Source organism: Ammospiza caudacuta, chromosome 21, assembly GCF_027887145.1.
Source record: "Ammospiza caudacuta isolate bAmmCau1 chromosome 21, bAmmCau1.pri, whole genome shotgun sequence".
Classification (NCBI taxonomy): Eukaryota; Metazoa; Chordata; class Aves; order Passeriformes; family Passerellidae; genus Ammospiza; species Ammospiza caudacuta.
Window position 1 is genome coordinate 8,918,436 of NC_080613.1, and position 16,855 is coordinate 8,935,290.

The 16,855-nt window shown below is 63.7% G+C and overlaps 1 protein-coding gene across 1 annotated transcript; it reads left to right on the top strand.

Annotated features, from left to right (window-relative positions):
• The first annotated feature begins 749 nt into the window (after positions 1-749).
• Positions 750-15,520, top strand: AKNA (AT-hook transcription factor). The gene is given in 25 exon segments (XM_058818510.1): positions 750-837; positions 7,021-7,282; positions 7,391-7,509; positions 7,511-7,545; positions 7,585-8,326; positions 8,718-8,792; positions 9,254-9,401; positions 9,718-9,875; positions 10,296-10,355; positions 10,447-10,547; positions 10,643-10,817; positions 10,895-11,022; positions 11,109-11,282; positions 11,499-11,661; positions 11,754-11,860; positions 12,241-12,455; positions 12,615-12,801; positions 13,022-13,195; positions 13,412-13,515; positions 13,656-13,805; positions 13,888-13,989; positions 14,497-14,607; positions 14,838-14,988; positions 15,244-15,322; positions 15,374-15,520. Coding segments are annotated over 24 exon segments (3,771 nt in total). The 5' UTR covers positions 750-837; positions 7,021-7,116.
• Positions 15,521-16,855: the final 1,335 nt, after the last annotated feature.

The window sequence follows — 16,855 nt, forward strand, 5'->3', positions numbered from 1 at the left end:
GCAGGGTGGGTGGGAGTGCAGTGGTGGTGGTGATGAGGGGATGCTTTATGTCAGCTCCATCCCATCCTTGACCCATCCAGTCCTTATTCCCATCCCATCCCATGCCCAGTCCTATCCCCATTTCATTCCATCCCACCTCATTATTTCCCAACTCAATTTCTCCTCATTCCCACCCCATCTGTTCTCCATTCTCATCTCAATCCCTGCCAGGGATCTCTGGGATTGGCCATCCCATGGATCCTTCCCTTCCCTTCCCTTCCCTTCCCTTCCCTTCCCTTCCCTTCCCTTCCCTTCCCTTCCCTTCCCTTCCCTTCCCTTCCCTTCCCTTCCCTTCCCTTCCCTTCCCTTCCCTTCCCTTCCCTTCCCTTCCCTTCCCTTCCCTTCCCTTCCCTTCCCTTCCCTTCCCTTCCCTTCCCTTCCCTTCCCTTCCCTTCCCTTCCCTTCCCTTCCCATGGATCCCATCCCAATTCCCAGGAATGGGCAGCGCCCCGCCAGGGGGTGCCCGCGCTGCATAAATTATGCCAATGAAGTTCCCTCAACCACGGCTCTGATTGGCCGCCAGCGGCGGGATATGCAAATAAGGATGGGCGGGGTTTATGCTGACGACCTCTCCCTCCGCGCGCGGATTGGCGGAGTGCGGCGGGTATGCTAATAGAGGAGGCCACGCCCCCTAGCGCCGCGGGCCGCGCTTTTGTCCGGCGGGGCCGGGCCGGGCTGGATCGGGACAGGGATCGGGACCGGGACCAGGACCAGGATCGGGATCAGAACCGGGATCACGATCGGGACCGGAGCCGCCCAGCGCCGGCCGAGGAGGCGCCGGCCGGGCCCTCCCTACAGGTGGGCAGCGCGGGGTGAGGGCGCCGCTCCAGCGGTGCCCGCGGGCCAGATGTGCCCCAGCTGTGCCCGGGGGGACCAGGAATGGCTGGGCTGCTCCCTGCAGCCCCTGCTGCAGCTGGAAGGAAGGACAGAGCCTCCGGAGCCCCGCTGGAGCCACAGCTGGAGGCACAGCTGGAGGCGCAGCCCGCGGGCCCCATCCCGGGGCCGCATCCAGAGCTCCCGGCTCTGCTGAGCCCGGCTTTGCTGAGCCCGGCTCGGCAGGGCTGGCTGAGATCCCTGGGCTGAGCGGGGGCACCCCAAGCCCTGGCAAGGGTCCCAGCGGCCGAGGACATGGGACACGGCGGGAGGATGCGGGACACACCGGGAGGATGCGGGACACGCCGCTCCTGACCGAGGCGTGTCCTCCCCACGCCACCGCAGCCTCCGTGGCCCCGAGGAAACTTGTCAGAACTTTTCTTCTGCCGGTGCCTCCTCCCCGCCGGGGCCGGAGGATTCCGGCAGAGTTTCGTCAGGGGCTGCGGAGGCGGCTCGGAGGCTCGGCCGGGGCTCTCGGAGGCTGCGGGGCCGGGAGCTGCCGCCGGCTCCTCCGGGGAAGTCTCCGGGGTAGGTTCAGCTTCAGTTCCGTGTTTTGTTTAAAGGGCAGCCGTGCTCATGGCAGCCGCCGCTGCCCCAGGGTGTCGCGGGTATCCCGTGCTCGGCCGCAGCCGCTCGGTGCCTTCCGGGCGCGGCTGAAATCGCTTCTTAAAGTTCAAGGGCAGGCGGGGAGCGCGGCAGGGCAGGCGCTGCCCGTAAGGGCTGGGAGAGGCGCGGATGAAAAAGGTCCAGGGAGAGCTCAGAGCTGCTCCCAGTGCTTAAAGGGGCTCCAGGAGAGCTGGAGAGGACAAGGGATGGAGGGACGGGACGCAGGGAATGGCTTCAAACTGACAAAGAGCAGGGCTGGGTGGGATATTGGGGATAAATTCTTTTCTGTGGGAGGTGGAGGCTCAGGGAAGCTGGGGTGGTTCAGCCCAGCACAATCTCCCCGGCCGTGTCCCCGCTGCCTCTCTGCCCTGTGCTAAGAAGGGATCTCCGTGGCACCGGCTGTGGTGGGGACAGCGGCAGCGCTCTCCAGACGGGGATTAAGACTGTCTGTCCTTCAGACCGGGAATTACGGCCATCCGCCCCCGGCCCTGCGGGTGTTCAGCTCGGGGGTGTCCCCAGCCACGACAGGAGGGTCCGTGTGCCAGGGGGGAGGGAGGAAAGAAGAGTTCTCTGTCTTGATATGGGGCTTTGCTTCGGTGCAAGTGCTGGAAAAATGACATTTCCGTGGTGTTTTGGTGCCTCTCCGTGGGGGTGTGCCAGTATGGGGGGCCCCTCCAGCCGCTGGAATTGGGGTGACACGTGGGCCGTGCAGTGATGGTGACAGGCGTGTGCTGTCAGAGGACCAGGGAGGTTTGTCAGGCTCTTCCTCGCTGTGATGGTCCCTCCCTCGTTCTAGTAGGAAATAATGCAAACTGAGAGTGCAGCGTTTCCGCTTCTCTGCCCTCTTTCACGGCTATTAAAACGGGGCTCTGTGGGCTTTAAAAAAGGGTTTATACACCAGGAATTTCTCCCTCCTGGAGCGCAGACATGCCTTGCCAAGTTTCAGCCCGAGGCCTTTCTGGCCTCCTTCAAACCTCTCTAAAAGAGATGCAAAACATCCATCCCTTGTCTGGGACGGGGGTTAAGCTCCCCCTGCATCCCAGATGGGCACAGATGTGCAAGAGGGGCTGTAACCCGTCCTAGGCAAGGGATTTTTGGGACACAGAGCAGGAGGATAATTCCACATCACTCAGAGAATGTGGGGATGGAGCTGCGGGGTTTCGAGCCCCCCCATCCCCCCTGCTCTGCCGGGGGCTGACAAGGCAGTGAAGGCAGAGTGACAGCAGCCCCGTCCCCCCCTCGCTGTCACCGAGCGAGCCCTGGGGCGGAGGATGCTCCTGTCTCCTCTGCTGTCAGCCCTGATAAACCCAGGAGCCACGATGGCTCCGTGCTGGCCTGGATGGCTGCGGCTTCCCTGCACACACGGGATGAGCTGGGCGGGATCAGCCTCGCACCTCGGTCATTGCCCGGGGCAGGGATGGGATGGGATGGGAGGGGATGGGATGGGATGGGATGGGAGGGGATGGGATGGGATGGGAGGGGATGGGATGGGATGGGAGGGGATGGGAGGGGATGGGATGGGATGGGATGGGATGGGATGGGATGGGATGGGATGGGATGGGATGGGATGGGATGGGAGGGGATGGGATGGGATGGGATGGGATGGGATGGGATGGGATGGGATGGGATGGGATGGGATGGGATGGGATGGGATGGGATGGGATGGGATGGGATGGGATGGGATGGGAGGGGATGGGATGGGATGGGATGGGAGGGGATGGGATGGGAGGGGATGGGATTGGGGGAGGGAGTGGGACAAGGATGGGGTCAAGGCAGGGAGTAGAACAGGAATGGGATTGGGGCAGAGAGTGGGACAGGGATGAGATCGGGGCCAGGAGTGGGATGGGATGGGATGGGATGGGATGGGATGGGATGGGATGGGATGGGATTGGGGCAGGGATGGGATCGTGGCAGGGATGGGATCAGGGCAGGGAGTGGGGCAGGGATGGGATAAGAGATGGGATGGGGCAGGGAGTGAGACAAGGATGGGATCGGGGCAGGGATCCGAGCAGGGAGTGGGACAGGGATGGGATTGCTGCCTGCAGAAAGGATCAGGGCTTTGGAAGGACAGACAGAAACCTGGCAGCACCCAGCAATACTGGCAGCATCCCCCCCTCATCTGAGCCCCTCTGCCCTGAGCCACAATTTGGGACAGCCCTGGCTGGGATTTGTAGGGCAGGAGAGGATTTGAGGGGCTGGGGCAGAGCAGAGTTCAGGATTTTTAGCTGAGGCTTTTAAATTTGTTTTTAGGTTTTGTTGCAAAAAATCCTGGCTTTCAAAGAGGAAAATTAAAATGTATGGATATATTTCTGCACACACGTTTGGAATTGTTTCTGTTTGATTTGTGGCTGCTGAGCACGAAGCCACATCATTTTTCAAGCTTTTCTGTGCTCCCATAACAGGGAGAAAATCACTTAGAGGGGGGGAAAGAATCAGAAATTTTTTGCTCTTGCCACCATGACCATCAGCAGAGGGATTTTCTGGGAAAGCAATAACTGTGGCTGCGTTTGGACTGCTGTGGGCTGTGCATGTTGGAATCACTGCTCAGAAATGGGGTGACAGCATGTGGGTTAGGCATGGCCTCCTTCAAGAAATGCAAAATCCCCATCCCTTGCCTGGGATGGGGTTAAAGAAACACCAGAAATGGGTTGGGAATGTTTTAAATCCCTTTATCCCAAGAGAACAGGACCCCCAGGTGATGGGGGTTTTTTTGAGTTAGGTTTTATGTGCTCAAAGAGAATTTATTACACTTGAGATAGCTTAGTTACTTTTAATGGTATAAAATTAGTAGGATGGTTTTTGAGGTAGTGCTGGAAACAGAAAAAGTTTTAATAAAAAGCAAAATAATAAAGCTCTTATAGAGAAAAACTGAGTTAGGAGTAAGAGGGTTTTGTTTTTGGTAAAATACTCCACAAAAGTGATTTTTTTCCTTTGTTCTCTTCTTTTTTTAGTGAATTACTTAGGTGGGACTTTTTGGCCTTTGTCTAATTGGGCAGCTCCAGGTTTGAGGTGAAGTCCTAAAGGTCTTGTGAGGGGTCTTTTTACCCAATTGAGGAGAGAAACTTGTGGGTATTTTGCTTTTTTAAGTAGACAAAGAATAATTTGGTCACTCTGTCAATAGAAAACACATTCCTATACCCAGGCTGCTTTCACCCAGCACTCTCCTGTGGGAACCCTGAGTGTGGTTTTTGGGGTTCCTCATGGCTCTGGGATCCTGCAGGGCTCCAGGTGGGATGGGAGGCACTCAGTGGGGATCTCTGGGATGTGTGTAAGGACTTGGGGCTGGAAACATCCCAGCCCAGGGAGGAGCTAAAGCCAAAATCCCTCTTTGGTTTCAGTAGCTCAGAGTCTGAAGAGTCCCATCTCCCCCGGTGGCAGGAGAAGCTGTGGAGCATCTCCGGGTGTGGGGAATGGAGTTATCTACTCATTATGGGGGGGAAAACCTCATGCAAACCCCCCAGGAGGTTTGCAGGACCCTAAGGGATGCTTTGGGGTTTGCTCCTGCTTGAAATCCCCAAGGATGCAGGCAGGACTAGGAGCAAGGCTGGTGCAAGGATGATGCCCTTGGTGGCAGGCAGTGCTGGAAAATAACCTCAAACCCCACAAACACCCAAGGAATTTGCAGAACTGAGGCTTGGGAGGGGATCAGAGGACTTTTCCCAGAGCATGTGGGTGCTGTGGGTAGGTTTAGTCCTCATCACCCCCATCCCTGAGCCAGCAGCACCCCAAAATCACCACAGCACCCTCTGGCTAAGAGCAGCCACCCCAGGGATCGTGCTGTGGTTTCATTAGCATGTCAAGCTGTCCTCTGCGTGCCACTAATTACACATTAACGAGCTGGCTTAATTGGCTGCCTGTGGATGTGCCAAGACAGGCCACAGTGGCTGGGTGCAGCCACAGCATCCCTGGGAGTGTGAGCAGCATCCCAGGATGGACCTTCCCTTTGGAAATCTGGGGGATTTCCAAGGATGGCTGAATTTTGGGGCTTTAAAGCTCAGTTTTGGGTCTCCTGGAAGATCCTCGTGCTGATGTTTTATGGACCAGCTGCTGATGGTCCCAGGGATCTCCCTCCCCTCTCTTCCTACAGCATTTTGCTCTGAACTGGGTTAAATAATAAAGGTTTTGGTAGAAAATGCTGTGGGAGGAGGGTTCAGCCCCCACTGCGCAGGGCCGGATGGGGTTAAAACTTCTGTGGCCACCTGCAAACTTGCAGGAAACATCATTTCCTCCTTCTGCAAAAGCTGGGCTGCCCCACAGGCACAGGAAGGTTTCGGGGGGCTCGGTTTTCGTGGGGTCACAGTGATGGGGATGTCCTGAGGCTGCTGGTACAGGGTGAGTGTCCCTGCATGGGGCTGGAGGTGCCTGGTTTGGCTCCCCCGGGCAAAATTTGGGTTTATGGGGCTCCAATCCAGCAGAGGGGTTGGAAACCCCGTGGCCTTTCTTGCCACACTCCACATTTGGGGTTTTGGCATCCGGCTGCTGGCGGAAACCCCATGTGGGGGTGAGGGGAGAGCTCATGCTTTGGGATCATCAGGAGAATTTGTGTGTCAGGTCTCTGCTGTGACCCCACATCCAGAGGGATCTTTGGGGTGCTCCTGCTGGTGGTGCCCAGGGTGTGCCTGTCCAGCTGGGGTGACATCCACGGGGTGCCAGCATGGGCTGGGTGTTCCCGGGATGGGGGGGACAAATCTTTTGGGGTGGCCCTGAGGGGCTCCTTCCCCACGAGGACCTCAGTGCTGGCAGAGATGTGGCAGCCCCAGCTTTGGGGTGGGATGCAGTCTGATGTGAGGTGTCCCCACCGTCATCGGGGGTTTCTCTCATCCCCGGGATTTGGGGGACAGGGAAGACTCTCCCAGCGTGGGGGACATTTAGGGGTGGCTCTGAGGGGCTCCTTCCTCACGAGGACCTCAGTGCTGGCAGAGATGTGGCAGCTCCAGCTTTGGGGTGGGATGCACAGTGGGGGGGTCTGATCCGAGGGTGTCCCGTCCCTCCCCGTCATCGAGGGTTGTTCTTGTCCCCGGGATTTGGGGGACAGGGAAGACCCTCTCAGTGTGGGGGACAAACCTTTTTGGGGTGACTCTGAGGGGCTCCTTCCCCACGAGGACCTCACGGCTGGCAGAGATGTGGCAGCTCCAGCTTCAGGGTGGGATGCACAGTGGGGTGGTCTGATCCGAGGGTGTCTCCCCTGTCATCGGGGGTTTCTCTTGTCCCCGGGATTTGGGGGACAGGGAAGACCCTCCCAGTGTGGGGGACATTTAGGGCTGGCTCTGAGGGGCTCCTTCCTCACGAGGACCTCAGTGCTGGCAGAGATGGGACAGCTCCAGCTTCAGGGTGGGATACAGAGTGGGAGGGTCTGATCCGAGGTGTCCCCCCCCCCGTCATTTATAAGGAGCGCCCCCCGAGGGTTGCTCTTGTCCCGGGATTTGGGGGACAGGGAAGACACCTCAAACAGAGCCCAGCACGTCCCGCTGAGCATTCCCCCCTCTCCCCCGGCCCCCCCAGGACGCGGCGGCGATGCTGTGACCTACATTCGCGACAAGGAGGTCCCCAAGCCGCCGCCACCGCCGCCGGGCCATGAAGCGACACAAGTGAGGGGCCATGGCCAGCCCGGCACCATGGCTGCGCTGGACGCAAACAGAGCTGACGCGCTGGCACGGCAAAGAGCAGGAGGAGGAGGAGGAGGAGGAAGAAGACGACTTTGAAAGGCGGATGGACGAGGATGGGGTCATCGGCCTGGGGGAGGGCGCCAGGAGCCCCCCGTGGGGTGAGTCCTGCCCACAGGGGGTGGTCCCGAATGTCGCCGGAGCCGCTGGAGCGGGGGACACGGGCCGGGTGTGGGTGGTGACAGCCCCGCGGTGCCGCTGTTTTGCAGGTGGCAGCGAGGAGCTGCGGGAGGGGTCCCCGGCACAGGAGGGGCGATGGCAGCCGCGGCAGGAGCCGGCCGAGGAGGAGGAGGAGCGGGGCAGCTCCGGGGGGGACGAGGGGCCCTGGGGGGGCGGAGAGCGATGGGGACCCCTACCCCGAACTGTCCTCGGGGGGCTGCTGGGGCTCGGGCTCCAGCGGCAGCCCCGTGGCCATGAGGGACCGCCGGGCTCTGTGCCAGCCCCGGGGCTGCAGCACGGACGGCGGGGACACCTCAGGGCTCTCGGACACCAGCCCTGGCCCCGGCACCCCGTTCCGCCAGCTCCGGGGCTGGGGCACGGCCGGGGACACCCTCGGGGGGCACAGGCAGGAGTGGAGCCCCAGACGGAGCCTCCCCCCTGCAGCTCTCCCCCCGATGGCCCCGAGCGCGTCCCCGAGTCCCAGAGGGCTGGCACAGGGATGGCACCCGCTGGCGTGGCACCCACCGGGCAGCCCCAGGGCACCGGGAATGCCCCGGCACCCCAAGGGCACGGCAGATCCCGAGTGCCCAAGAAAGCAGCGCCCGCCGTGGTGCCCCCCCAAGGCCGCCCGGCAGTCGCGGTCCCTGAGCCCCCGGAGGCGAACGGGTGCCAAGGGGACAAAGGATCCCTCGGGAACGGGCACCGAGGGCACCCAGTACGGCCGAGGGCGCCTCAACCACCCCCTGCCCGACCTGTCCAAGGTGGAGGCGCGGGTGAAGTTCGACCAGAGCTACCGCCCGCCCCGGGGCCGGGTGCTGCCCGCCCGCCCCCGCGGCCCCGTCGGCTTCAAATCCCCGGCCGAGATCGTCCGGGAGGTGCTGCTGAGCAGCGGGGAGGGCGCGTCCCCGCAGCCCCCCAGCACGGCCGGGCTGCCGCAGGAGTTCAGGTCCCCCAGACAAGCCACGGCGCTGGTGCAGCAGCTCCAGGTAACGCCCGGCTCCCCCCGTACAGCCACACTCGGAGGGTCTGGAGGGTGGGGGGACATGGGGGTGTCACTCCCTCTGGGACCCTCATGGGTGTGGTGCTGGTCACACTTTCCCCGTCCTGCATGGAGCTGGCGAGGAGGGAAGGAGCAGGGATGTGGGCAGTGCTCAGCCTGGGGACAGGATGCTCTTGTCCCCCCGGGATGGCGGTCACCCCCACAGAGCTTGTGACCCTCAGGATGTTTGTCCCCCTGGGAGGAGAGGGGGCAGAGAAGCGGGGGTCACATCTGCATAGAGGGGTCGGGTGTTTTGGAGAGGGGGTTCCTGCACCCCACCCATGGGACTCCGCCCCCGTGCCGGGTCCTGTCCCCTCACTGGTGTCCCCTCCCCGCAGGACGACTACCACAAGCTGCTGACCAAGTACGCCGAGGCTGAGAACACCATCGACCAGCTGCGCCTGGGCGCCAGGGTGGGTGGGGGCTCAGGATGCCTGGGGGCGTTCCCCTCTCTGCTCCCCCTGCCCTGAGGTTGAGTTGTGCCTTCCTCCCCCGGCCCTCCTCCTCTTCCTCCTCCCGGGGAGCTGCGGTTGAGCGGTCCCAGCCCAGGGAGGGGGGTTGAGCCCAAAGCAGCCGGGGAGCACCAAGCCCCCCTCGCCTGGCAGGGTCCCCTCTGTGCCAGGCGGTGGCAGAGCCGGATTGTCCCCGGAATGGCGGGGCACGTCTCTGAGATGGCAGGAAGCGCGTCCCCGTGTCACCTCTGCCACGGCGTGGGTGGGGAAACTGAGGCAGGGCTGTGCCAACCGCCCCCCGCACGCGTGTCCCCACCTTCACCGCACCCACTGCTGTGCCATGGGGTGCTTCGGGGTGCCCCGGGGCACGGTGGGTGGGTCAGGGTGCAGGCTGGCTGCCCAAACCCGCTCTCCCTGCCCAGGTGAGCCTGTTCTCCGACCCGCCGCAGCCCAGCCGCAGCCTCGCCGTGGGCACCGTGAGCACCGGGAGCCGAGTGATGACCCTGAGCATCCCCCAGGCACGGACAGCGGCTCTGGGCATGGCCACAGCCCCGGCCTCGCCAGCTGCAGGTGTGTTCATCTGTGTCCCACAGCCCCACACCTCGCAGGTGTGTTGATCCACATCCCACAGCCCCACACCTTGCAGGTGTGTAGATCCACAGCCCCACACCTCGCAGGTGTGTTGATCCATAGCCCACATCCCACAGCCCCACACCTCACAGGTATGATGATCCATATCCCACACCTCGCAGGTGTGTAGATCCATGTCCCCTGCCCCGCTCACCCCCCTCCCACTCCAGTTCTGGGAGGATTGTCCCCCACAGCCCCTTCCCCACTCTGGTGTCACCGGTCCTGCAGTGTCCCTTGTCCTCATGTTTTCTCACAGCTGCAGCCCCGGGACTGTCAGAGCAGGGGGGTTCACCCCAGCCTCAGTCCCCTCCTCCACCGGGGGGGGGCTGCCCCACCTGCCCCGGGCCCTGCTGCTGCCCCGGCCCCCAGCTCACCCGGGCCCTGGCGGGGCAGAGCCGCCGGCTGCAGGCACAGGTGAGGACTGGGGGGCTGCTGGGGGGCTGGGGCATGGAGAGGTGCGGGAACAGGGAGCTGTAGAGGGGGGTACTAGGGGGGCTGCATGGAGAAGGGCTTTTGGGGAGTGCTGGTGGGGGCTGTGGGGCAGCAGGGAGGGGATTTGGGGGGAGTTCTGGGGGGAGACTATGGAGATAGGCTGGGGAGGCGCTGCTGGGGGCAGCTGTGGAGGGGGTCTGAATGGGAGGGGTTGGGGGAAATGCTGTGGGGAAGAGGGAGTGTTGTGGGGTGCTGGGAAGGGAAGGGAAGAAGGAAGGAAGGAGAGGGGGCTGCAGTGGGGGATTGCATTGGAGCAGTGTCTGGGGATGTTTCATATGGGGGGTCTAGGGGGTGCGGGATGGGCACAGCAGGGCCAGGCTCAGCCTGTCCAACCCCGGCCAGGTGGAATCCTTCGAAAGCTGGGTGCGTGCAGGGAGCCCCACGCCCTCAGAACAGCTCCAGGTGCGTCAGCCCCTTCCCAGACCCCTGTCTGGGGGCATGGAGCGTGCCCAGGGCCCATTGGACAGGCTCGGACCGCACTCTTGTGCCGCAGAGGATGAGGATGCTGAAGGAAGCGCAGGATGCGCTGGAGCAGGAATACCTGCGGGGCCGGCAGCAGCTCCCGGCGGCTGCAGGGGGGTTCGATCCGGACCGGTACGGGCTCCATCCCCCTGCCACCCCCTCCCCAGAGCCCCTGGAATGTCCCCGGGGGTGGCTGTCCCCCCGCACTGATGGCTGGTGTCTTGCAGGGCAGTGGAAGGGGAGATTTACCGCCTGGGGCTGCGCCTGGAGGGGCTGAGGGAGCGGCTGGAGCCGGGGGGCAGGCGGCAGCCCCTGCCTCAGTCCCTCCCTCAGCTCCCCCCGCAGCCCCGCTGCCCCCCAGCCCCGTCCCCACCACCGGCTGCCCACTCCCCACACCCCGAGGTGAGCTGGGGGTGCAAAGGTTCCCCACCCCACTGCATTTATGGGGGGTTGCCCCTCTTACTCCCTTGTGCCCACAGAGCCCTGTGCTGGTGGAGGATCCTCGGGGGACAGCAGGGGACAGCGAGGGGGTGGCAGGGGGGCTGCCCTGGCCCCTCTGGCACAAGCAGCACCAAGTGGAGGAGGATTTTGGGGAGCTGCTGGAGCAGTGAGTGCCCTCACAGCAGGACAGGGGGGACACTGACAGAGGGCATGTCCCCAAAGCCACCCCCTCCTGCCTGTGTGTCCCCCCAGGTACAAGCACTTCAAGTCCTTGCCAGAGTCACTGAGCCTGGAGCAGCTGAGCCTGGTGGGGAGCCAGTCCCAGGAGGAGGTGGATGCACCCACGGCAGGGGATGGTGGCCCCAGCAAGGTCCCCTGCAGGACACGGTCACTCGAGGAGGAGCCCAGCCTCGAGCCCTTGGCAGTGTAAGTGCTGTGTGGGGCGGGGGTGAGCAGGAGGTTTGACATCAGGTCTCCAGTTTTATTTACCTTAGGGTGCACAACCTCCATGGCACAGCTGGACAAGGACATTTCCCCACAGGACATTTCCCCGTGCCTGGGGTTGCTCTGCCCCATCATTCCCGCTCCATCCCCTCCCCACAGGCACCTCCCACAGAGAAGAGCTGTAACTCTTCCCCCCAGAGGACCCCCAGACCTGGAGCAGACACTGGGCCACCCCTCCGCTGCCCCTGCTGAGGAGCCACCAGCCTCTGCCAAGCCCCCCCTGGGGGTCTCTGGGCCACCACGGGTGTCCCTGTCCCTCGGTGGGACAGGCAGTGGTGCCACCCAGCCTGGGCCCCGCAAGGTGAGTCCCTGGGGCTGGGGGTCCCTGCCTGAGAGCCCCCCCAGAGCCTCCTGGGCTGCTGGGCACTGATTGCTGTCCCTGTCCCTCTGCAGGAGCAGCGCATCGTGTCCCCAGAGACCGACAGCGGCTTCGTGGGCTCGGAGGCCAGCAGGGTGTCACCCCCTGTGCACACCCCTGAGCACCATCCCCCCGGCCCAGGGTACGGCCCTGCCTGTGGGATTTGGGGGATTTGAGGAGCAGGGATGGTGGGAGAGGCACTGAAGGTGTGGGGAGCAGGCTTGGAGATGTGCAGATGATCTTTCAGTTCCTTCCAAACCAAGCTGCTGTCCTGCAGTTCAATGATTCTGTCAGCTTTGCTGAGAATCATCTTTTGGAATCAGTTTCCTGATACCTGAGCTAGCAACACTTTCTTCAGCTCACACTGCAGGACGTGTAGTGTTTCTCACAGTGTCTTGCCATGATGATGCTCTCGGGGTATAAAGAGAAGATAGTTAAAAAAGAGTAGCTCTTTTTCAAAAGACAAGCTCCCGTGGCCAGGGGGAGCCCTGGGGCTGCCTGCATGACCTGTCCCTTCTGCAGGGCTCCGGGCTCGCTGGGACCCTCCGTCCCCATCCCCAGCAGCCTCCGCACCCCACGGGAGAGAGAGACCACCCCGCTCCCCTCCGAGACAGCACTGATGGGCATCTACCCCCCGGGGGGCACAGGGGGGCCCCCCAGCAGCCCCTCTGAGAGCAGCTCCCCCCCTCGCTGGGCTGAGGGCAGCGAGGTGGGACCCGACCCCGACGGTGATGGCAGTGAGTACACAGGACTTGGTGAGGGTGAGAGATCTGGGGAGCCCTGCCTCTGTGGCTCTGGTTTTTGGGGTTCCCAGGCCTCCTTGTGGTGCTGGAGTCACCCTCCTTGGAGGGAGGTGTATCCCAGTCTCTGCTCACTGTGCTGCCCTTGCTCCCCAGCTCACACAGACTCGGAGGTGGGAGCCAGGAGCTGTGCCGGCGCCGGTGGCCGCCCCCCAGCCATGGCCAGGACCCCCACCAGCCCCCTGCCCTCCCCCCAAACGCCATCCCCCACCTTCCTGTCCCCCGACCTCCCGTCCCTGGACCCGGCTCACTGTGACCTGCTGGGCTCCCGTCTGGAGCGCGAGTGAGTGGCTGTGTCCCCAGACCGCCTGGGTGACACAGGGACCCCCCAAAGGCACCCACTGGGCGCTGGATGCCAGCCCAGGCTTGGTTTGGGGAGGGTCCCAGCTGCTGGGTGCTGGTGGTGGGGATGGGGGCTCTGGGAGGGGGGTGCTGATGCTCACCAGCGCTGTTGGGGTCCCTGCTGGCTGCACCCCCTCACTGGGCCGTGTGTCCTGGGGCAGCCAGGCCATCCGGGCGCTGCAGGACGAGGTTTGGCGGCTGCGGCGGAGGCTGGAGGAGAGCCTGTGCCACTCCCGCAGCTACCCCGAGGGAAAAGCCACTCCCCGTGTCACCCCGGCCAGGAGGCAGCCGGTGGCCAGCGCACCATCGGCCCCGCAGGATGCGGCACCCTCGGGGTAGGTGACAGGAGGGACCCGGGGGCAGCGTGGGGACACCCCCAGCCTCAGCCTGTCCCTATCCCCATCGAGGGGTTTGGCTTGAGGGGACTGCCAGCCTGGCGGGTGGAGGTGGTGACAGCGGAGGTGGTGACAGCGGAGGTGGTGACACTGGAGGCGGTGACAGCGGAGGTGGTGACACTGGAGGCGGTGACAGCATTTCTGTCCCCTGTGCAGGCAGCCAAGCCCCCCGGTGCGGGGCAGGGCAGCCCCCGGGGTCACACCCATGCGGAGGGGGAGGTCGGCATCGCTGCCACGGGACAAGCCCGAGCTGGACCTCGGTAAGTGGGGTGGGGACAGAGGGGACACGCTCCTCCCTGCACACCACTTGCCTTCCCAAGGATGTTGTGGGGCTGCACGACTGTGGGGTCCTGGTGGTCCCACGGATCCCACAGTGCTCAGCCCCGGGCGGGTCCTGCAGGTCTGGAGCTGGGTCCCGGCGGATGCCACCCTCCTTCCCTGTCCTCTGCCACAGCCTCCGAGTCAGAGCCCGGGCCCCGGGCACCCCCCGTCCTGCGGAAGCACCTTGGGAAGCCCCCGGGGCCGGTGACATTCCGGGGACAGCACACAGGTGGGTGCTGGTCGGTGGTGGGGCTGAAGGTGGCTGTCCCCACCCTGGGGACCCTGGCCATGCTCACGCTGGGGTTTGGCAGGGACACGGTACCAGGCGGGGACAGCACGTGCCACCCCGGCACCCCAAGAAGAGCCGGGCACCTCGGGGTGTCCCCGATGTCACAGGGGCAGGACGGCATCAGGTGAGTGGTGCCCAGCCCCTTCCCTTCCCTACCACCCCTAACAGCTGCTAATGACTGTAATTAATTAGCTGGAGAGGCTTAGGGAGGAGACAAACCCATTCCTCATGGCCTGAGGCTCTCCCCCGCTGTCTCTTGGCCAGACCCCACTGTCCCCCAGGGGGACCAACCTGGGCAGCTCTGGGGGTGCTCTGATCTCGTGGGGGTCTTGCAGGGGTCAAGCCCCCCTTGGCATCTGTTTTTCTGTGCTTGTGTGGGCAGAAATACCTGGGATTGCTGGGATTCCCTGGGATTGCTGGGATTCCCTGGGCTTCCAGGTGTCACTGGCAGCACTGTCACCTGTCCCCAGCCCTGTCCCAGGTGCCAGTGCAGAGCCCACCTTTGCAGACCCCCCTTTCCCTGCAGGGAAAGCCCCCTCCCCATCTCATCAGCCGCCCCAAACCACTCAGCTCTTCCTAGCCATCTCTGGCTGGCAGTGCAGGGGACATTCCTGGTGTCCTCTCTCCACAGCTGCATCTGGGGCAGGTGACACCCCCCGGCAGCCCCAGCACAGCACCCCCAGGAGAACGTCCTGCCCCACCTGCCGGGCACCTGCGGGCACCAGGGACACAGCCACACACGGTAGGTGACAAGGGTGACACGTCCTGGCACAGCTCTCACTGCCTGGGGGCTGGCTGGTGGGACAAGGAACAACCTCAGCCCCCTGACAATGCCAGGGGACTGTGCCCACCCAGTGTGGCACAGGGGAGGGTGGCACTGGGGCTGCCACTCAGTGCACAGCCCCGGGGACATCTAACCCCCATGGGGACACCAAACCCCCATGGGGACATCTAACTCCCTTCCTCCCTCAGCAGAGCGTGGCCTTGGTGGCTCCTGTCCCCCAGGTCCCCACGCTGGAGCCGAGAAGCCGGAGCAACCTGGAATTTGGTACTTGGCAGCCCCCCCTGCTGCCACTGTCTGCCTGGCACCCGTCCCCCTCGTGCCTTACGTGCCCTCCATGCTGTAAGGATGCCCTGGGGCTGGGAGGGGGCTCAGGGGCGTCAGCATCCCCAGGGGTGGAGGGAGAACCCAGAAGGAGCTGTCCCCACCCTAGGGATCCACTCTGGGGTGACACTGCCACCAGCTCCTCTGGGGACAAGCTGTGTTTAGGGGGTGGTGCTGTGGGGTGGGCTTGGAGGAGATGGGGAAGAGGGATGGAAACATGGTGGGGTGGTGGCACAGACCCCATCACTGAGCTGTGTCCCTTCTTCTTCCCAGCTACTGCTCCCCAGCAGTTCCTACCTCAGCCCCAGCCATGGCCGGGGTCCCCCTCGCTGTCCCCGCGGGTGCCCGGCGGGCAGAGCGTCCTCCCCGGCCCCAGGGCCACCAGCGCTGCCTGAGCCTGGAGCTGGAGGAGCTGGAGGAGCTGAACTGGTGCCTGGGCCGGGCTGTGGAGGCTGCCCAGAGCGCCAGGCTGAGCTCCAGCCGCCTCAGCCGGGCCCTGGCCGCAGAGCTGGGCCGGCCGCGGGGCCTGCGCGGCTCCTGCCTCTTCTGAGGGCCCGGCTGGCACCTCCGGGGCCCCTGTGACACAGGAGAGGGAGATGGACCCCTCAGCATCCCTCACTGTGTGCCCCCTGTCAAACCTAGGGCCAGAGGTACCTCCAGGCCCTCCGTGCCACAGGAGAGGAGAATGGGGCCCTCATTGTCCCAGCACGGCATGCCCCCTGTGAGACCTGGGGCCTGAGGTGCCTCCAGAGCCTCCGTGCCACCAGGAGAGGATGGACCCCTCACAGCATCCCTCACTGCGTGCCCCCTGCCAAACATGGGGCCAGAGGTACCTCCAGACCTTCTGTGCCACAGGAGAGGAGAATGGGCCTCTCAGTGTCCCAGCATGGCATGCCCCCTGCGAGACCTGGGGCCTGAGGTGCCTCCAGACCCTCCATGCCACCAGGAAGGGAGGATGGGCCCTTTATTGTCCCTGCACTGCGTGCTCCCTGACAAACCTGGGGCCAGCAGTGCTGGAGGCACTTCCAAACCCTCTGTGCCCCATCAGGAGAGGAGGATGGGCTCCTCACAGCATCCCTGCACTGCATTCCCCCTGACAAACCTGGGGCCAGCAGGGCCAGAGGTACCTCCAGACCTTCTGTGCCACCAGGAGAGGAGAATGGGCCCTTCAGTGTCCCTCACTGTGTGCCCCCTGCCAAACATGGGGGCAGAGATGCCTCCAGACTCTCTGTGACACCAGGAGAGGAGGATGGTCCCCTCAGTGTCCCTCACTGTGTGCCCCCTGCCAAACCTGGGCCACAAGGGCTGGAGGTGCCTCCAGACCCTCTGTGCCACCAAGAGAGGAGGATGGGCCCTTTATTGTCCCTCACTGTGTGCTCCCTGCCAAACCTGGGGCCAGAGGTACCTCCAGACCCTCCATACCACCAAGAGAGGGGCATGGACCCCTCATTGTCCCTACTGTGTGCTCCCTGCCAAACCCGGGGCAGCAGGGCCAGAGGTACCTCAGAGGTTCCTGCCCTGGCTCCCACCCCGGTCCTGCCGTCCCTGCAGTCCCTGCATGGCCTGTCCGTCGGTCTGTCCCTCTCCAGGACCTCCCAAGCTGCAGGAGGGGGGAAGGTGTGGGCAGAATCCTCCAGCCTTCCTCAGCCCTATCCCCTGGGAGCAGTGAGGTGTCCCCCTAGGGCCGTGGCCACCCCACCCTGAGCACTTCTGGGGGTGCTCTGACCTCGTGTGGGTCGAGCCCCCTTGGCAGCTGTGTTTACCTCTGTGCCTGTGTGGGCAGAATTCCCTGGCATCCCCTGGCATTCCATATTCCACCCTTTCCAGGCCTCCTCAGGGGGCTGTGCCCTGTGCCCTCTGCCCTTGGACTTGAACCCAGCAGGAT